General features: G+C 42.3%; 2 protein-coding genes across 14 annotated transcripts in view; one reads left to right on the plus strand and one right to left on the minus strand.

Moving 5' to 3' along the window:
- ATG13 (autophagy related 13) overlaps positions 1 to 7,964 on the minus strand; it is a 48,247-nt gene extending 40,283 nt beyond the window's left edge. For 3 of the 10 annotated variants that reach the window (XM_079105469.1, XM_079105467.1, XM_079105462.1), the window contains exon 1: positions 7,468 to 7,885. The gene's annotated coding sequence lies outside the window, so the exon portion shown is untranslated. The other 7 variants (XM_079105470.1, XM_079105468.1, XM_079105464.1 and 4 more) reach the window with 6 other exon arrangements.
- A 116-nt stretch (positions 7,965 to 8,080) lies between these two features.
- On the plus strand, positions 8,081 to 16,196 carry HARBI1 (harbinger transposase derived 1). Of its 4 annotated transcripts, none has more exons than XM_079105474.1 (3): positions 8,081 to 8,213; positions 8,913 to 9,730; positions 15,018 to 16,196. In XM_079105474.1, the coding sequence occupies exons 2-3, from the start codon at positions 9,061 to 9,063 to the stop codon at positions 15,395 to 15,397; spliced, it is 1,050 nt and encodes a 349-aa protein (XP_078961600.1). In that variant the 5' UTR covers positions 8,081 to 8,213; positions 8,913 to 9,060; the 3' UTR covers positions 15,398 to 16,196. The 4 variants fall into 4 exon arrangements, with proteins under 4 accessions (XP_078961600.1, XP_078961601.1, XP_078961602.1 ...); XM_079105475.1 differs by lacking the exon at positions 8,081 to 8,213 and adding an exon at positions 8,220 to 8,452; XM_079105476.1 differs by lacking the exon at positions 8,081 to 8,213 and adding an exon at positions 8,220 to 8,405.
- The last annotated feature ends 5,637 nt before the right edge of the window (positions 16,197 to 21,833 follow it).

Genomic DNA, 21,833 nt, shown 5'->3' on the forward strand with positions numbered 1-21,833 from the left:
TAATGTGGATAACATCATCCTACCCCACAAATTCTTTGTACAACTTTTCATATAAAACGCTGGGCATATATTTAAAATAAACTAGGCAGGGCTGGGCATATAGCTCAGGACACAGCACTTACCTAGAGCGCTTAAGGCCCTCCCTGAGTTTAGTACTCAGTATAGAAAAACAACAAACAGATAGTCAAAAGGTATTCATGGAGATAAACTCAAAATGATTTATTGATTCCCCATCTTGAAAAATACAAAATGGCTGGGGCTGAGCCCAATGGCATATGCCAATAATCCTAGCGATTGAAGAGGCTAAGGCTAGCTGGGCACCATGGTGCACACCTGTAATCCCAATGGCTTGGAAGGCTGAGGCAGGAGGATCTAGAGTTCAAGGCCAGCCTCAGCAATTTAGTGAGGCCCCAAGAAACTCATGGAAACCCTGTCTCTAATAAAACATTAGAAAGGGCTAGGGATGTGGCTCCATGGTTAAGCGCCCCTGGGTTCAATCCCTGTCACAAAAAAAAAAAAAAAAAAAAAAAAAGGTTAAGGCAAGAGGATCCCAAGCTTGAGGCCAGCCTCAGCAATTTAACGAGGCTCTAAGCATAACTTAGAGAGACCCTAAGCAATTTAGCAAGACCCCATCTCAAAAATAAAAAAATAAAAAGAACTGTGTATGTGGCTCAGAGGTTAAGTAGCCCTGGGTTTAATGCCTGGTCAAAAAAAAAAATTAAATTAAATTAAAAAATGGCTGGGGATGTAATTCAGTGGTATCAGAGTCCTGGGTTCAGTCCTGAGTGGGTGGGGAATTCCCAAATAGAAATGCGAGAACTTATCATTTCTTTTTTTTTTTTTAACCACTTGGAAATAATTATAGTTGACCTTTATTTTTTATTTATTTATTTTTTAATTGTAAACAAATGGGATACATGTTGTTTCTCTGTTTGTACATGGAGTAAAGGCATACCATTTGTGTAATCACAAATTTACATAGGGTAATGTTGTTTGATTCATTCTGTTATTTTTTCCCTTCCTCCTACCCCTCCCACCCCTCTTTTCACTCTATACAGTCCTTCCTCCATTCTTGCCCCCCTCCCTAACCCTAACTCTAACCCTAACACTAACCCCTCCCACCCCCCATTATGTGTCATCATCCACTTATCATCGAGATCATTCGTCCTTTGGTTTTTTGAGATTGGCTTATCTCACTTAGCATGATATTCTCCAATTTCATCCATTTGCCTGCAAATGCCTAATTTTATCATTCTTTAAGGCACAGTAATATTCCATTGTATATATATATGCCACAGTTTCTTTATCCATTCATCAACTGAAGGACATCTAGGTTGGTTCCACAATCTGGCTCTTGTGAATTGAGCAGCTATGAACATTGATGTGGCTGTATCTCTGTAGTATGCTGATTTTAAGTCCTTTGGGTATAGGCCAAGGAGAGGGATAGGTGGGTCAAATGGTGGTTCCATTCCAAGCTGTCTGATAATTTCTTTATAATTTTTCAAAGGTTGATTTTAACAGGTTAGACAAGCAGAAGAGGATAAAAACTGAGGGTATGTACAGAAGAAAATTTCTATAATGAATCATAGAGAAGCAAAATGATGGAAAATATAGAAAAGAACACCAGAGACCACACAAGACAACTTTGGGATACTTTTTTTTGGTACTGGGGATTGAACTCAGGGGCACTCGACCACTGAGTCACATACCCAGCCCTATTTTGTATTTTATTTAGAGGCAGAGTCTCACTGAGTTGCTTAGCACCTCACTATTGCTGAGGCTGGCTTTGAACTCGAGATCCTCCTGTCTCAGCCTCCCAAGCCACTGGGATTACAGGCATGTGCTGCCAGGACCTGCTGGGATGCTTTTGAGAGTGAAAGTGGTATTCTCTGAGGTATTTAATCACCACATTGTAACAGTGGTCCACTTCATGCTTTAAATATTTTTCAAGGAGACATGTTTTTTCTCTTCTTCTTCCCTCTCCCTAATCTTCCCCTCCCTAATTTGGGGGAAAACACGAATACCCTTCTTCCCCAACTTAGAGGAAGTTCTGTCCTTAAGCACACACCCACCATAGAAATGAAGTAATTCAGACTTCAGGGATGGTACAAGAAGAGCTAAGAAATCTCCCAAATTAACAAGTGAATTAAACGCCCCCCTCCTACCCAGGGCACACCTGGAATACAGCCTTTGATTCACCCTCATTTGCCCTTGATGGGACAGGAGTCCCCCGTGTTTCTCCTTTGTTAGTAAAGCAGTAAAACTTCTTTTTCCTTTTCTTTATAACATATCCCCATTATTGGAATGGCATCAGAGACAAGGACTGAGCTTTCAGTAACAATGACAACAAATACAAAATGAGACATCTGGTTACTTGCCACAGAGCCCACATGGGAGAAGTCTAACATGCATAATCGGAGTCCTAGAGGAATATGAGAAGAATAGGAGAGAAGTACACAGCTCAGGATTTTCATGTAAATGGGGAAAGAAAAATAAAGCAGGTAAGTATGGCCCAAAGAACCTACTAAGGAGACATGGAAGTGAGCAAAAGAGAGTCTAACAGATTAGTAGGGAGTCCATGTAGATCGTTTAGTAGGGAAAGACAGGAAAGTTAACTTCAACAAGAGGCAGGGGATACTGAATATCAAGAGATCTGCTAGGAAGCTACTAAAGTAATCCTGATGCGAGTTGGCAACAAAACTGGAGTACGGGCTGGGCATAGTGGTGCACACCTGTGATCCCAGCAGCTCAGGAGACTGAGACAGGAGGATTGAGAGTTCAAAGCCAGCCTCAACAATTTAGTGAGGTGCTAAGCAAATCAGTGAGACCCTGTCTCTAAATAAAAAACAAAAAAGGGCTTGGGGGAGCTGGGTTCTGACTCAGTGGTAGAGTGCTTGCCTAGTACGAGTAAGGCCCTGGGTTCCACCCATAGTACCACATAAAAATAAAATAAAGGTATTATGTCCACCTACAACTGAAAAAACATTAAAAAAGAAAAAGAAAAGGGCTGGGAATATGGCTCAGGGGTTGAGTTCCCCTGGGTTCAATTCCTAGTACCAAAAAAACAAACAAATGAACAAAAAAAGTGGAGTAAAGTGACACCGTCAAAAAAGGAAGGAAAGAGCAAAAGAAACAAATGCATAATTTGGCAAGAGATTATATACAAATAACTTCTTCTTCTTCTTCTTTTTTTTTTTTTTTGGTGGTGCTGGAATTGAATCCAGCTTTGCCACTAAGATTCACTCTTAGCCCTTTTTATTTTGAGATAGGGTCTTGTTCAGTTGCCCAGGATGGCTTAGAATTTGTAACTCTCCTTGCCTCAGTCTACCAGATTGGACAACAAGAAATATATAGGTGACAACCTAGCACTTAGGATCCGGTTTCGATCTTTCTATAGTTTGGATCCTATACTTACAAAATGGTAATAAATACCAACCTCATATAGTTCTGGTGAGGACTGACTAATTCATGCAGGGCGCCTATAAGAGTAATGGTCATATATGGGATTCTCAACAAAGCTCTTAGCTACTTATTTCTACCTTTCACATTCTTTTTTTCTTTTTTAGTACTGGGGATTAAATCCAGGGGCACTTTAACTCTGACCTATATCCCAAGCCTTTTTTGTTTTTATTTTGAGACAGTGTCTCACTCAGTTCCTGAGGTTGGCCTTGAACTTGCAATCCTTCTGCCTCACCCTCCCCAACCACTGGGGTTAAGGGCATGAGAAGCCCTGTCCCACTACCTTTCACATTCTTATCTCAGGTCCAAGGAACACCACATACATAGATCATGCTCTGACCTGGTGGCACAGGCCTAATTCCAATGACTTGGAGGCTAAAGGTGGAGGATGGCAAATTCAAGGTCAGCCTGGGTAATTAAGTAAGACCCTGTCTCAAAATAAAAGGGCTGGGGATGTAGCTTAATGGTGAAGCACCTCTGGGTTCGATCTCTAGTACTGCAAAAAATAAACAACAACAAAAAAATTAAATAAAAATGAATTGATCATTCACTTGGTCACAGAAAAATTCCCAATACTGGCTGAGAATATCTCAGTGATAGAGCATTTGCTTAGCATGCTGGATGTCCTGGGTTCAATCCAGCACTGCCATGAAACCAAAATAAAAAGAGGAAAAATTCCAACGTAATATTGCCTAAATCTATAAAACTAGAAATAAACAATGAAAAGTTAACCATGTGTAAATTAAGAACCTTTCAATAATAAGCACTGGAATAAAAACCAAAGTTCAAATTATCTAGAAATTAACAAAATACAGAATGTTTGGCATCAAAACAAATGCTACAATGAAAAGGGAATTCAGAGGTAAATTTATATCCTTAAATACCTTTATAATTAATACTCAAATATTAATTTCTGGAAGCCAGAAAGAAAGCAAATAAATACAAAATAAATTGGAAGAGGGAATAAAAGCTATGCTTAATTAACTAGAAACAATTTAAAAACCAATTCAAATAATAAGGTCAACATCTGGTTTCTTTAAAATTCCAAGACACAGGGGCTGGGGCTATAGCTCAGTGGTAGAGCGCTTGCCTAGCACATGTGAGGCCCTGGGTTTGATCCTCAGCAGCACATAAAAATAAATAAAAATAAAGATACTGTGTCCACCCACAACTAAAAAAAAAAAATTTTTTTTTTTCAAGACACAAACATTAGTGGGGAAAACATCCTTAAGCTGGGCAGGGTGGCGCACACATGTAATCCCAATGAAAGAGGCAGGAAGATCACAAATTCAAGGCCAGTCTCAGTAATTTAGCCAAGCCCTAAGCAACTAAGTGAGATACTATCTCAACATAAAGCATTAAAAGGGTTGGGCATGTAACTCAATGATAAAGGGCCCCTGGGCTAAATCCCAGTACCAAAGGGAAAAAAAAACAAACTTTAAGCCTCCATTTCAAAGAGATAGTATCTAATTTAAATAAGTATTTCAAATTATCTCCAAATGACCTAGTAACTATGGACAATATAAAGGAAGTTAGGATGGAGGAGACAAATTTGAAGAGATTACTAAAAACAAAAAATGATTTTTAACTCTATTTCCTTCACATGTATATAAACCATAAATGGAAGTAGTATTTTACAAAACAATTCTAAGCTACCACTTCCATTAATTCTTGATTCACCTTTACTTTCACTAAGAAGATAACAAATAGTCAACTGTATGTGCACATTGAGTTGTTCTTCTAAGTAGTGGTGATTCACATTATTATCTCTTCTCTTGTGACCAAGGGCATATGGGGGACACCATTAGGATAAAACGAACAGCCTGTGCAAGCTACACAGGCCTTCAGAGGATCTCTCTAATAAACTGGCCCATATTTAATCTAAGGTTTAAAAGAGCTAATTATTTTTAAATAATTTTAAGTCTAGTATGGTGGCATATGCCTGTAATCAGGAGGCTGAGGCAGGAAGACTGCAAGTTCTAAGCCAGCCTCAGCAACTGAGCGAAGCCCTAAGCAACTTGGTGAGAGGCCCTAAGCAACTGTCTCAAAATAAAACATAAAAAGGTTTGGGGAGGGCTGGGGTTGTGGCTCAGTGGAAGAGCACTTGCTTAGGAAGTGTGAGGCACTGGGTTTGATTCTCAGCACCACATATAAATAAATGAATAAAATAAAGGTCTATCATCATCTAAATTTTTTTTTAAATAAAGGGGGCTGGGGATATGACTCAGTGGTTAAGTGCCCCTAGTTTCAATCCCTGGTACCAAAATAAATAAATAAATAATAAAATAAAAAGGGCTGGGGAAGCCAGTCACAGTGGTGAGCTCCTATAATCCCAGCATCTTGGGAGACTGAGACAGGAGGACTACAAGTTCAAGGCCAGCTTCAGCAACTTAGTGAAGCCCTAAGCAACTTGGTGAGACCCTATCTCAAAATAAAAAAAAATTAAAAGGGCCAGGATGAAACAGTGGTAAAGCACTCCTGGGGTGACTCCCCAGTAGCAAAAAAAAAAAAAAAAAAAAAAATGTTTTTTAGCTGGGCAAGGTGATGCAAGCCTGTAATCCCACCCACTAGGGAGGCTAATGAGGGGGATGCAAAGTTGCTGGTCAACATGTGCAATTTAGCAAAATAAAAACAAAAGTCTCAAAATAAAAGTAAAAATGACTACGATGTAGCTCATTGGTAAAACCCTTTCTCAACATGCACAAGGCCTTGGGATCGAAACCCAGAACTGCAAGACAATAAAAATAAATAAACAACAATAGTTCTCCTGAGCTGTAAAATGGAGAGTTGAAAACAAAAACCCTTATAATTTAGTGAGAGTTAATATCTAAAGATAAAGGTCCAATCCACACAAGAGCTAATACTCATAAAACAACACACAAAGAACTTGCAAGCTGATGCAGTTTAAAGAAAGGGACTGTTGCATTCTTGGGTACAATGGTGCAGGCCTATAATCTCAGTGACTGGGGAGGCTAAGACAGGCTGATGGCCAGCCTCAGCAACTTAGCAAGTCCCTGTCTCAAAGTAAACAAACAAAAAGGGCTGGACATATAGCTCAGTGGTAATGTGCCCCTGGGTTCAATCAACAATACCCCCCCCCCCCGAAAAAAAGGTCTGTTGTTTCTTATTATTACTATACATATCCTAGTGAGTGAAGGTACTTAATACATTCTTCCATGGTAGAAGTTATAAAGTGAGTAGAAGGAGACAACAGGTACTTTTAGGCTAGAAACAATATGGCACACCTGTATTCTCAGCAGCTGGAGGCAAGTTCTAGGCCAGCCTGGACAACTTAGCGAGACCCTGTCTCAAAAAATAAAAGGTTCTCAATTTGTAGTCCCAGTACCAGGGTACTTTTAAATGCCTTACTTTTGCTTTTTTTTTTTTTTTTTTTCTTTTTCTTTCTTTCTTTCTTTTTTTGGGTATGGGATGGCCAGAGGAGGGTGAAATACTACTGAAAGATAACTGACTGGGTAAGTGAAAACTGTGATGTATTAGTGATGAGCCAAAGAAGGTGCTTAACCACTTACCCAGAGATTTAACTAATAAAATAGATCGCGGGTTTCCAGAGGTCGTTCCATTGCGAGTAAGATAGTCGTGAACCTTGGGTGACCAGTCAACAGTCACCTTCACCTACACGCGGAGTACATATTTGACTCTCGACAAATCTTGACTGAATGAAAACCTAACCTATCTCATTCATACTGATACCCAACCCCGGAGTTAATGGTCCCAAAAATTACCCACAAAAAGTCTAACGACCTAACCCGAAGAGCTCAGAAAGTAGAGAAGAAAGCTGTACGAGACTCTGTAAAGACTGGGAACAATTAAAAGCCAATGGGGCCTACACCACCTCGATTTCCCCAACAAAACTTAGGGGCTCTAGGGACGGAACCTCGGCGAGTAGGCTTCGGCTTCCACAAGGAGGTGGCCGACGGGCCGCAGATCCACCACCTCCCACCCGGGGGCGCTGAGAGATCTGGGGGTACCCTCCCCCAAAGTTAGTACCTGAGAAGCTGCGGCACAGAGAGTGGCTCGGAGTTTTCATTACGGAGGCCGGGGCCTGGGGCCGGCCAGCCGCGCCACCTGGCAGTGTTCCGCGCTCCGGGGCTGCAGTGACAGCACAGGTCGCAGACACCTCGTGCCTTAGGAAGCTCCGGGATCGCAGCCCCCGGGCGTTTCGCTCGCAGCACTGAGCAAGTTCTCGCAATCACGTCGACTGGTTCTCTTCAGGGCTTCCCTCACCGGTCAAACGAACACCCCTGCCTTAACCCAGCAGCCGGTCCCCCGGCGCCGCCATCGTTAGTGTTTGTTTTCATCCGCTTCAGTGCTGGCGGTGGGGAGGGAGAGAGTTAGGGGGAAATCCAGCTGCCCAACATCGTCAGCACTTTCGCTACAACATAAAATCACTACTTAGTCCTTTGGCTACCCAAAATATCCACACACAAAAATCTCTTCTATAAAAGTCTTCTTAAGAAAAACCTACATGCCAGTCAGGAGTAAAGAAATGCCGAACGAAAGGTGTCTTTGAGATAGCAAGACCGTTGGAGCGTTGTGTGGAATGTGCGGAGATGAAGCGCAGGCCGCAGCGGCAGCGGCAGTGAAGACGCGGCGTGGGGCGGATGCTGACGCCGAGTGGGTGGTGCCGCTGTTGCGCGCCGTGGCGGCCTGTGTGCGGCCGCCGGTTCCGGAGGAGGGCCAGCCTGCGCTGGGTGGGTGGAGTATCCGTTTGGTAACCTGGCAGCCACGGAGAGGTGGGTGACCAGACCTGGGCGACTTTGGCGGTCGCCGACGGATTTCGGTATCCATTTTTAATGCACGTTGTAAAAGTGGCGGAGTTTCCTCCTGAAGCTGGCTCTCTCCGCCTCTCCCTTCGCGCCTGCCTTTCAAACCCACTGGACTTCCTTACTTCCGAGCCCTTAACCTCACGGTTTGGATTTCTTGTGGTGAGGGAACAGCCTAGTTTTGTAGCAGTGCACGTCCCCCAGGCTGGGTAATGCATTGGTAAACTTTTTTCTCTCTCCTCCCAACCTCCGCACCCTCGTGAACTGGTTTGACACCTCCACGTCTGTCCCGTGCTTATCATGTAGACCCATGGGACTGTGGATAACAAACCTGTGACTAATTCTTACCCAAGGTAGTTATGACTTCTCAGCTGTTTGTGGCTTTTATAGATAGGAGCAGACCTCTTTTATCTTGCCAGTAATTGTGCCATCATCCCCATTAATCTTTTGCTGTTCTCAGTTGAAATGCCAGGCGTTAAATGAACCATCAAACTTAACTCCCATTATCCTTCAAATCAGACCAACTTTGTCGTGCAGCCATGAATTAATAGATATAACCCCTTTTGCCTCAACAAAATGGATTGGCTCAAAATGTGCTGTTGTAGCGTTTGAGCCACTTTAATGTCTTTGGTAGGTTTCTAATTTTTTTTTTTCTTTTAACCTTTACAGACTGAAGATTATAAATGCCAGAACCATTTAAGTGGTGGTTAGCTGTTGAATTCTGACACTTCCTTAAATACTTTCTTGTACCAACATCGTCATTGGAAGAGTTCAGAAAAAGTAGCAGATAGAAGGAGAGACAACATTCACATTTGCAATGGCAATACCAATAACAGTTCTTGACTGCGATCTCTTGCTGTATGGCCGAGGTCACCGGACATTGGACCGTTTTAAGCTGGACGATGTAACTGATGACTACTTGATGTCTATGTATGGGTTTCCTCGTCAGTTCATTTATTATTTGGTGGAGCTCTTGGGAGCGAGTCTTTCTAGACCTACACAGCGATCCAGGGCTATTAGCCCAGAGACACAAATTCTTGCAGCATTGGGCTTTTATACCTCAGGTTCCTTCCAGACTCGAATGGGAGATGCTATTGGAATTAGTCAGGCCTCTATGAGTCGTTGTGTTGCCAATGTCACAGAAGCACTTGTGGAAAGGGCCTCGCAGTTCATTCACTTTCCAACTGATGAAGCATCCACACAGGCTCTGAAAGATGAATTCTATGGGTTGGCAGGGATGCCAGGGGTGATAGGCGTGGTTGACTGTATCCATGTAGCAATCAAGGCACCGAATGCTGAAGACCTCTCCTATGTGAACCGCAAGGGTCTGCATTCTTTAAACTGCCTGATGGTGTGTGACATCAGAGGAGCACTAATGACGGTGGAGACAAACTGGCCAGGTAGCCTACAGGACTTTGCTGTGCTGCAGCAATCTTCTCTAAATAGTCAGTTTGAAGCTGGGATGCACAAAGAGAGCTGGCTTCTTGGTAAGTTTGTAGGTATAAATCTTCAATTTATGTCATAGAAAAATTATGTAGTAGAGTAGAATGAAATACTCTAGAGTCTGTAGACCTGAATCTGAGTCCTTTGAAATTTTTGTGAGACCTCAGGGGAAAATGCTCTGAGCATTAATTTTTTTTCCTCCTTCTCCTTCTCCCTTTTTTTTTTTTTTTTTTTTGCATGCTGGAGCTCAAACCCAGAACTTGCATGATAGGCAAGTGCTCTACCATTGAGCTACACCCTGAGCCCCTGATCCTTAATTTTATTTAAAAAAATCAACATTTAAAAGACATTTACTAAGTCTGGATGTGATGGCACATGTCTGTAACCTCAGTTACTCAGAAAGCTGAAATAGGAGGATCACAAGTTTGAGGGGAACTTGTGCAATTTAGTAAGACCCCTGTCTCAAAAAATAAAAAAAGAACTAGGGCTGTAGCTCAGTGGTATAGCACCTCTGGTTTCAGTCCCCACTACAAGAACAACAACAACAACAACAAAGATATTTACTTAAATTTAAAAACATATTTGACCCAGCTCTTCCACTTCCAGGGATTTATCCTAGACAATCATGTCCATAAGTATGCAAAACTAAATTGAATATATGTTGTACATAAAAATTTGCACTGCCAACTGGGCTATATGCCATGTACCTATAATGCTAGATACTCAGGAGGCTGAGGCAGGAGGATTGTAAATTCAAGGCCAGCCTGGGAAATTTAGGGAGACCCTGTGTCCAGATGAAAAATAAGCCAGGCTCAGTAGCACAAGTCTGTGATCCCAACAGCTCTGGAGGCTGAGGTAGGAGGATTGCAAGTTGAGGGCTAACCTTAGCAATTTAGTGAGGCCTTAAGCAACTTAGTGAGACCCTATCTCAAAAAATAAAAAGGCGTGGGGATGTAACTCAATGGTAAAGCACCCCTGGGTACAATCCCTAATACTGAAACAAAAACAAAAACAAAAACTTGAGCCTGACAGCTCGACTTTTAGTTTTTATTTTAGGGTAGAGAGGGGAAACAGGCCAGGTTTGGTGCCAGACCACGTGCTAAGCAGGAAGAAACCTAGGAAAATATACCAATGGAAATTGAAAAAGTGGAAACCAACTCCCTTAGTACTGTCATTTCTAGCATATTCCCTTAGAAGGTCTCCATGAACTCTAAACAAGAAAACTAGCTTGAGATCCCTTGATTTGTTTAATATTTCACAGATCTTCAAGATAAAATGAATCATGTAATGAATCAGGGTAATGGTGCCTACCTGTGATCCCACTGACTTGGGAGGCAGAGGCAGGAGGATCACAAGGTTGAGGCAGCCTCAGCAACTTAGTGAGATCCTCAGCATTTAAAGAGACCCTGTCTCAAAATAAAATAAAATAAAAGACTGGAGATACAGCTCAGTGGTAATGGGTCTCTGGGTTTAATCTTCAGTACTAAAATCAATCAATCAATCAATCAATCAATCAAATGGCTGGGAATACATGTATAGCTCAGTGATAGAGCACTTGCCTACTCTAGTGGGAGAGCCTGGGTTCAACTCCCAGGATTGGGGGAGGGGGGGAAGCGGAAAGCCAAGCACCTTGGCTTACATCTGTAATCCCAGCATTTTGGGAGGCTGAGGCAAGAAGATTGCAAGTTCAATGCCAGCCTCAGCAACTTAGCAAGACCCTATCTCAAAATAAAAAATGAAAAGGGTAGGGATGTGACTCAGTAATAGATTGCCCCTAGGTTCACTCTCCAGTACCACAAAAAAAAAAAAAAAAAAAAAAAAAAAAAAAAACCCTCTGGAATGAGAATTTTCAAGGTTAGCCATAGACATCCATTTTTAACAAGTGTGTTAAATGATTTTTATGATTGGAAAATAGTAGTCTCTAGAGGACTTGTGGACAATGAGATAAATAAGATTCACATGTTTATAGGGAATGACAAGCTGCTCAAAAGGGGTATTTTCATGAGAGCCCCAGACATTAGAAATTGTATTCTCACACCCTCAGATTTGTGGAATAGTTCTAGATATTTCAAACTTGGAAAAAGATTTGATTTCCCTTTGTTTCTTCAGCATATATTCACTTAGAGTGTCATCCCTTCCTGTCCTCATTCTCATCTATCCCTTCAGGATGCATTACCCAAATTCTCCTCTAAATATACTTACTCCTGGAAATGATTCAGCTTGAGTTCTTATTTTGTCAGTTCTTGGCCTAGTCCTGTTAAGCAGCTTTGGGTAAAATCTGCCAGAATGTCTTATGGATGACTGATCATATAAGCAATTATAATCTGTTTAACAATTCTGATCCCAATCCCCTCCTAAGTGCCTGTTTTCCAGTGGTGTTTGCATTATAACCAGTTAATGATGGTGGAACATTTTAGAAAATTAACTGGGTGGCCTGTATATCTCCCTCCATTTAAGGATTATACTGTTTGTTAGAGAAATCATAACATTTAACATCTCTGCTTTTAGACATTCATCATAGATGTTTATCTTAGTCTCTTTTATAGTACTTACTGTTATTTTAGTGATTCTGAATCTGAAATTAACATTTAGGAACTAAGCTCTTCCCCTTGCCTGAGATATCAAAGGATGGATGACATGTATTTTGATCTTCTCATTTGTAAAATTAATTTAATGTCTAACCTGGTAGAGTTGGGATTGGATAATAAGAAATAATATTTAAAAGTGTCTAGTACAGCCTGACACATGTCTGTAATCCCAGCTACCTGGGAGGCTGAAGCAGGAGGATGGCAAATTCAAGGCCAGCCTTGGCAACTTAGCAAGACCCTGTTTCAAAATAAAAACTGAAAAGGACTGAGGATGTAGCTCAGTGGTAGAGTACCCCTGGGTTAAATGTTCAGTCCCTGAAACCACATAGAAAGAGAGAGACAGAGATAGACACACAGACAGACAGACAGACAAACAGACACAGGCAGGAGGGAAACTAATGTAGATCACAATGAAAAAAAATTTTTGTAGTACCTGGGATTGAACCTGCGGGCACACTACCAGTGAGCTACATCCCAGCCCTTTTTTATTGTTTGTTTTGAGACAGTGTCTCCCTGAGTTGTGGAGGCTGACCTGGAACTTGTGATCGTCCCACCTTAGCCTCAGCAGTTACTGAGATTACAGGTGCGTGCCACCACACCCGGCACAACAATACCAGTTTCTTAAATTTGGTGTTTAGTAGAGGTGAGGTCAATTGAAATAAGTTAAATTAGGAAGGAAAAAAAGTCAAATAAGCATAAAATTTAAAAATTTTGTGTGACTTCCTAGTTATTTATAGTTAATCCAGTTAGAAATGTTAGCTCACTCCTGCAATCCCAGTGGTTCTGGAGGCTGAGACAGGAGGATCGAGAGTTCAAAGCCAGCCTCAGCAAAAGCACAATGCTAAGCAACTTAGTGAGACCCTGTCTCTAAGTAAAATATAAAATAATAAAATATAAAATACAGAATATAAATTTATATTTTATAAAATATAAAATAGTAATTGAGTGCCCCTGAGTTCAATCACAGTACCCGCCCCCCCCCCAAAAAAAGAAAGTTAACTCCTAAAAGAAACTAGTCCTCTATTTTTGGAACAGTGCCCAGCACTGAACAGTCCAAACTGTTTACTGTAATTGATGGTGGGTCAGGAGCACAGTGATTGTGCAACTTGGTACTCCAGGGCCTATTGTCTGTCTCAGATTTCTAAGAGGATATGCCTGTGTGTGAGACACTTCATCTGCCAGACATAGTGAGTCAGGACAGTTAAACATTATAGAATCATTGTGCTGTTAGGACATTGCACCCCAGTTTTGTTTGTTATTGTTAGCACTTCCCAGGATCATTTGATAAGGAAGTCACTTAAGGGGAATACCTTGTGTGTGTTATTTTAATTGACTTCTGATTTCATTTCCTTCTCACTATTTATGCATCATTGTATTTATGTTCTCCTTGTTAATGTGAAATTCTTCCAGTTCTTCTGTGACAAAACTATGTTCCAGTTCTATTGTGATAGCTAGGAAGGCAGAACACCTGAGTTCTGATCACTACTATAGATGCTGGGACTTTATCTTGTCCTCCTCAGCACTAGAAGGATAAATTATTATTGTCCCATGAAATACTTTGAAATACCTAGGTAGTGCTTTCAGATCTGAAAGTTTAGTGATAAAGTTAGAAATTTTCCTCACAACTATTTTAGGATCTCCTGGTAGAATTCTCTTTTTCTTTCTCCGCTCCCCCCTTCCCCCTTCTTGTGCAATACTGGGGATTGAACTCAAAGTTGTTTTATCACTGAGCTACATCCCCAGTCCTTTTAATTTTATTTTGAGACAGGGTCTCCCTAGTTGCTGCCTTCAAAGTTGGGAATATTCTTTTCTCTATTGTACTCTTCTTGCTCTTTAGAGATTTGAAAATTGGCATGCTATTTGTTTGTTTTTTATGGTGTTGGGGATTAAATTCTGGGACTCTCTACCACTGAGCTACATCCCCATCCCTTTTTTTATTTAATTTTTAATTTTTTTTTTTTTTTAACTTTGAGACAGGGTCATGCTAATTTGCTTAGGATCTTACTTAGTTGCTGAGGCTGGCCTCAAATGTGCACACCTCCTGCCTCAACCTCCTGAGTCACTGGGATTACAGGCATATGCCACTGGGACTGATGCTATTTGATAGTTTTTATTAAGTCTTTTATTAAAAAACAGTATCTCTGAATTTGAAAAATCCATGGGTTTGGGGTGTGGCTCAATGGTGGAGTGCTTGACTTGCACAAGGTCGTAGATTCAATTCTTAGCCCTAAAAAGCTAAAAAAAAAAAAAATTCTGGAATTTTACTTCCTCCAGTTCCTCCACCTTTTTCCTATATTTTTTTCAGATTTGGCTTTTGTTAGCTCTCAGCTTTTTTTCTCTGTTGGTTTTAACCAAGGATATTCCCAGCCAAGACTCGTGTCTTATGCTCGTGACTTTGGCATACTTTCTTTTTACCACAACATTTTTCTCTTGCCTTTTTTTTTTTTTTTTTCCTGGTGTGCTGTTTCCAAAGCTGTGTGTGTCTGTGTTTGTGTGTGTGTGAATAGGGATTGAACCCAGGTGCTCATTAACACTAAACTACATCCCCAGACTTTTTTTTTTTTCCTTCCTGATAGTCTTGCTATGTTTCCCAGTCTGACCTTGAACTTGCCATCCTCCTGCCTTAGCCTTCTGAGTCGCTGAGATTCACTGCACCTGACTCACTGCATTTTCTTATTCATTCTCAATATCTTTCAGAATTGTACTTATAATCACGTATGATTTCTTTGGGCCTTCCACACAGGTGACAGTTCCTTCTTTCTTCGCACTTGGCTTATGACCCCACTTTCCATTCCTGAAACTCCAGCTGAAAATCGTTATAACATGGCCCATTCTGCAACTCACAGTGTGATTGAGAAGACTTTTCGAACTCTCTGCTCCCGTTTCCGCTGCCTGGATGGATCCAAAGGGGCACTGCAGTACTCACCAGAGAAGTCCAGCCACATCATCGTGGCTTGTTGTGTCCTCCACAACATCTCTTTGGAGCATGGAATGGATATTTGGTCCTCTCCAATGACAGGATCCATGGAACAGCCCCCTGAGGAAGAGTATGAGCACATGGAGTCTCTGGACTTAGAGGCTGATCGTATCCGTCAGGAGCTGATGCTTACTCATTTTAGCTAATGTAGAAGATGGGGAGGAGACTTTCCAGAAGGAATGTTCCCCCTCACCACCCCCTACACAATTCTATCATCCAGCATGACTGAGTGTGCAGACACTTTCAAAAATTGACATTTAATCTGTGTTTTAAAAGGGTTGGAGCTATGCCAGAATATCTTGATTCATTTGCAAATGTGTCACACAAACAGAAGCCAAGACAAGGGTTCCCTACTATCCAATGAACTCCAGGTTGAGCATCACTCATTTGAAAATGTAATGGTTACAAACATTTATGATTGTGCCTACAAAGTTATAGTAAAGGGGGGAATCACATAGCAAAAACACTTTTCTGTTTTCAGTTATTTGGTGTTTCAAATGAAAATAATTAATAGTTGTCCCAAATTATATGGGTGATATTTTAGTTTTTCTTTTTTGCTGTCTGTGAAGGCAAATGCAAATAGTGAATTTAGTTGGGGAATGGTCTTCTAAGATAACTAAATGGCAACTGATCTGAGTTTGCAGCTTTGTGTTTTGTTGTTAGTACTGGGAATTAACCCAGGGCCTCATGCATGCTAGGCAAGCACTCTATCACTGAGCTATATCCCCAGGCCTTTTTTTATTTCTATATTTTATTTTTTCTGCTGGGGATTGAACCCAAGGGTGCTTTACCACTGAACCACATCTCTAACCCTGTTTGAGACAAGGTCTCACTTCGTTGCTTAGGGCCTTGCTAAATTGCTGAGGCTTCCCTTGAACTTGCAATCCTCTTGCCTTAGTCTCCTGAGATGTGTTCTACCATGCCTGGCCTCAGCCCTTTTTAAAAATTTTTGAGATAGGGTCTTGCCAAATTGTCTAGGCTGGCCTTAAACTTGAAATACTACTGCATTGGCCTCCCAAATAGCTTTTTAGGTTTTTTAAATTTTTATTTTATTTTTTATTAGAGAAACAGTCACAGGAGTTGCTTAGCACCTCACTTTTGTTAAGGTTGGCTTTGAACTCATGATCCTCCTGCCTCTGCCTCCCTAGCCACTGGGATTATAGGCAAGCTTTGTGTTTTTAAGAGGACATGGAAAACTATCTGAATCCCCCATCTTTAGCATGTTTGCAGTAATTGGACTATGATTTGGACCTGGTTCCTAGGGGGAACATCTAAACTCCAATCTCTTATTCTACTTCTGAGTCAGAGGTAGAGGCTAAATGGGTTTAAAAATCTAGTCTATTTATTATTATTTTGTGTGTGTGTGTGGTACTAGGGATTGAACCCAGGGGGGCTTTATCATTGAGCTATATCCTGAGCCTTTTTATTTTTTATTTTAAGACAGGATCTCTTTCAGCAGCTGAGGCTGGTCTTGAACTTGGAATCCTCCTGCCTCAGCTTACCAAGTCACTGGGATTACATGTGTGCACCATGCACCAGGCTCTGTGTTTCTTATGATATTAATGTTAGAATATCTATTTGGTCATTCCATTTTGAAATTCCTCATACAGAAAGATTTAGGGAATAAAGAAGGCAGTAGAAAATATTAAAAGGGAGAGTTAAAAGGAATATGGTTGCTTGGTTTGAAATAAATTCTGGAGTTAGACCTTAGATATTTTGTATGCAGAATGATGGACAGAATTTCTGAGGAAATAATCCCCTAGCAAGTCTTATTCTAAAATTACACTGATGTAAAAATAACCTGATTGGAATAATGAAAGTGTGAATTAGATTCACACATTGGTGCTTTTGCAGGGACAAAAAGATTTTCCTGAAGATTGTCTTGTTCCCAATTTCTCAGTCACTCACCATGTGATACTTCTGAATTATCCTCTTGGATCCTTTCCTACCTACCTTTGGCAGTGTTAATCTGGTGATTTTTGAAGTAAAGAAATGAACATCTGATGACAAGAAATTTGGAAATAAATTGAAGATGACTCATCTTCAAGATTAAAAACAATTATGGATTATTATCTGCTGTTTATTTCCACTCCAAATGTTCTTTACCATCATTATCCTTCTCTATATAGAGTAGGTCCACTTTGGAGCAGGTTGTACTGCATATGTGCAGGGATGTCATGGAGGTGGGAGTAGACAATGAAGAGGTAACTGGAAACTAGTTCTATTTATTGTACCATACAAGTGCCATGTTACATTTTTTTTTCCTTTGTAAAATTTACTCGTGCAGTAGCACAGAAAACTAGCAGCTCAGAAAACCAGGCAGGAGAATTGCAAATTTAAAGCCAGCTTGAGAAACTTAGCTCTAAAAAATAAAGACTGGATGTAGCAGCATCCAGAGTTCATTTTCTAGAACTGCAAAAAGAAAAAGAAAAAAATGAGCTAAACTTTTACCTCAGCAGTAGAGCATTTGCCTAGCATGCACAAGGATCTAGTTCAATCCCTAATACTTAAAAAAAAAAAAAAAAAAAAAAAAATTGACTCCCCCCCACTCCAGCTTGCTTTGTCTTCCTCATAAGGCAGTGTTTTAACTCTCATGGTCTTTCCTTAGTCTCCTGAAATGGGTGTTTTTGCCATAAAGTTTTTGTTCTATTATACATATTACATCTAGAAAAGGGTTACTGCCAACCATATAATCAGCAAGGTGGAATATGATCAAGGAAAATGCCCCACGTTTTAACGTACATAACTTGTTTGGTTAAAACAAGAAATACTGGGGTTTTTTGCAACTTAACTCACTAAGAAATACTGGGTTTTTTTGCAACTTAACTCACTAGATGGTGGCATGAAGCCTGAGTGGTAAGAACAGTCTTGGAGAGATTTCAAAAGCAATTTCTGTGAGATCAGATGCAGGTGACCGAAAGAGAATCAGACCAGAAGTGGGGAAGCAAAGCTGCATTGAATGAGCTCTCTGGTGAGGTTCCCTGGTCCACCAGAGTGAGGGCTAGAGAAGCTGCACCTGGCCCCGGGCTGGGCGGCACCTTTATAGTCCGGGGGTAGGCAGGGGAAGTTTGAGGACCTCATGTCCTTCTGGAATTGGCTGGGGACTCCGCTGATCTTCAGGAGGTTTCGAGGCGCCGTTAGGGTTTATCTGCCAGCGCCTGACTGGTTGTTCCTTGGTGAATGCACAAGCTGCCCGATGCCCTGCCCCCACCCTGCTGCCTTGGACCACTCAAACATTCTGACCTTTTTGATTATATAGGGGGCCAGAATCCATCTGGCTACTTCCTGCTGACTAGGGGTGCAGGAGCATTTGGTTGACAGTGACCTGGGCCACCTTGCTGATTCGGTTGCGGGCAAACCTGAGGAGACATGGAGCGATTATCAACAGGAGTCCTAACACTAATATGGGAGTAAGAATGGGGGCTAGCCAGGTGGCAAGAGTGGAGTTTAGCCATCCTGGCCAGGGACCATCCAATTGCAGCCGTTTAAGTCTTTCACTCAGATGCCTGAGGGTTTCAACGTTCTTTTCTACCAGCACAGTTTCATCAGTGTAGTAACAACATTCTTCTTTTAGGAATAGGGGCATTCCCCCTTTGCTGTCAGAAGATCTAGTTCTCGGAGGTTCTGTAAGGAAACTTGGGCAATAGATGTTATTTGCCTCTGTAGCCAGGAGGCAGCAGATGCCTCTACTCCTTCTTGGAGCTACTGTTCTAGTCTCTGGGTGGTGGTGACTGCATAACCAAGTCCCCCTGCCTCCAACCTGGAAGCAGTGAGTGAGGACGCTAGGGAAAGTCTTACCACCACTGGTAGGAAAATGGCCTGTTTTGTTCTAGGGATGAGAGTTTGAGCAAGCCAGCCTAATTCAGCTTCACTGTACATCAGCTGAGGAACTAAAGTAGAGGGAACACAGAAGGTGAAGTGCACACTGGAACTTAAATTCTTTGTTTGGATGATGTTGCACCAGAAAAAGAATCCTGGAGGAGCAAACGTTGAGGAAGAGACCTGTATGATGTGGTTGCAAGGTGCTGAGGTAGAAGAAGTGTAACAATAAGAAAAGTTCCCTGATGAGTTGTGAAAAAGGGGTATCCCCTCAAGAGGTGAAGAGGGGGGTCCTTGAAGCTCTGAGGAGATATTAAAGGGGGAGCCAATAGGAACTGCTGTTAGGGGAGTACAGTCCAAACCTGCACAGAGATAGCAGTCTGAGATGTTGACTCTGGACAAATTGAGAAGTTGAAGACCTTGACGTACAGGACGAGCCATAAGAAGGGATCAACGCTAGGATGAGAAATTGCATCGAGTTTGTGTTGGAGTTTCTTCTCCTGCTCTTGGATGGTTACATGAACTTGAGAAAGTACCTGTGTAAAGACTTTCCAGATTTTAATTGGGGCCAAGGGGTAACTGGCCCCTGCCCAAGAATACAGTTCGCCCATATTACTGGAGGTCCATTTGGAGTCCCAAGGGTCCCTAATCTTTAGCTTGAACAGGTGGTGATCTGAGGTATAGCAGGATTCAGGGAAATGCTTCTCACAAGAGTTATAAGGGCATCCATCATAGGTTGTAGGCCACCATCTGCAATAGTCTTTGGTTTGATTAGACAAGAAGCAAAGTATAACAGGGCTTACAGAGGAGTAAGTCACACTTTTAAATTCTGTAATGTTTAGGGTAACTTCTTGGTTGCAACCTGTGGGAGAGCAGTCACCCTGCCCTATGAACTGGGAATGAGTTCTGCCATCTTGATGCCATGTCTCCTGAACATAAAAGTGCCACCTGTAGGCTGAGCTAGATACTTGAGGGAAGTGTAGGAGCAGAAGGAAGAGCAGAGGGCTGGTGGGAGATAGGAAACTGGGGACAAGAGGGGAATTTAGTTTTGAGGTTTCAGCTGGATAAGGACTGGCTTGTGGTGGGAAGCTACGATCAGCTTGGAGGTATCCCAGACTTGAGGGCTGACTAGGTCTGGGGGCAGCGGTAAAGTAGGTGGGGTAAGTGTGCTAGAAAGTGTAAGGATCAGAGGTAGGAGGAGGTGTGTAGTAGAAGCCCTGGCGAGAAGTTATAAGGTAGCTGCTAGGAGTTGAAGAACATCCCTGCCTAGGAGGGGAACTGGGCAGGAGGGAATGACCAGGAAAGAACGTGTGAAAGAGTGTTCCTCTAGAGTACAGGCTAATTTAGCTGTCTTTTTTGGGAAGGAGGATGTCCCATCATTTCCCATAACCGAGACCTGGGAAGAAAACAAAGGCCCAGAGTGGGCAGGCAAGACAGAATAAGTAGCCCCCGTGTCCACAAGGAAGATTATGGACTTACCCACTACCTGGAGCTTAGTAAGGGTGATGGGGGTCCTCAAGTCCAGGCTCCTTCAGTCTTCTGTGAATTCCAACAGCTCAAGGGAAGGGACTACCTTGCTGGCCATTCCCTGACATGGAGGTGCTGGAGAAAGGCCAACCATAGGGCAGTTGCTCTTCCAGTGTCCTGCTTATTTGTAGGTGGGACATGGCCTGGAGGGGGGCAATGGGTTTGGGCACCGATGGGCCCAGTGACCTTCTCGTCCACACTTGAAGCAAGCCCCTGGTGGAGTGGATTGCTGGTTCCCTTTTGAAGTTCTTACTAGAGCTGCAGGCTGTAGGGCAGCTACCAAGGCTTGGGTTTGGAGCATCACCTTTTTCTGAGCCTGCCTAGCCAGTTCAGCTGAATCCTCTTGGGCATTATAGACTTTGCAGGCCATTTTTACCAGATCTTGGATAGGGGTTTGAGGGCCCTCCTCAGCTTGTTTGAGCTTTTTTCTGATATTTGGAGTAGACAGAAATAAAGTGGGTTGCTAGTACTATAGCCCCAGAGGGAGAATTAGGGTCTAGTTCAGTATATTTGTTTAGGGCCTCTGTGAGATGATTAAGAAATAAGGCCGGGTTTTCATCTGGGTACTGAGTAATTTCCTTCAATTTACCAAAGTTAACCACTTTATTGGATACTGCCTGCATGCCTGCTATAAGATATTGGACCATGAGAGCACAATGGCAGTAACCCTGTTGGACTTCCTGGTAGTCCCAATTTGGTTCAGTTTCTGGGACTGCCTTGGTGCCCATGGGTAGGGTTGTGTCTGTTAGGTGGACCTGGTTGGCATGATCTTGTGCCACCTGTTGGATGTGGGTTCATTTGTCTGGGGTGAGAGTGGAAGAAAAAAATGACATAGATGTCATGCCAGGTGAGGTCGTAAGCCGGACAGAGAATCTAAATTCCTTAATATAAGTAGAGGAGTCAGCAGAGAAAGACCCTAGGCACTTCTCAATCTGGGAAAGATCCTGGAGTGAGAATGGGATGTGGACCTGCACAATGCCTTTTGTACCAGCCGCTTCCCAGAGAGGACAAAGGAGTTCCGGATTGGGTGCTGGGGGGAGCCTGATGAGATTGGGTGCAGGTGCTAATGGGGGACGAGAGAGGTGAGGAGGTGGAGGGACCTTCTGAAGAGGGATTTGGAAAAGGGGAAGGTGAAGCAGGGTGGGGAGAGGCATCTGGAGGAGGAGGAACTGTAGCTGTAGGAGAAGAGGAGGAAGTAGGGCCTGAGTACGGAGTGGGGAGGGTGGAGCTGAGAGC

This window comes from Sciurus vulgaris (genome assembly GCF_902686455.1).
Source record: "Sciurus vulgaris genome assembly, chromosome: 11".
Classification (NCBI taxonomy): Eukaryota; Metazoa; Chordata; class Mammalia; order Rodentia; family Sciuridae; genus Sciurus; species Sciurus vulgaris.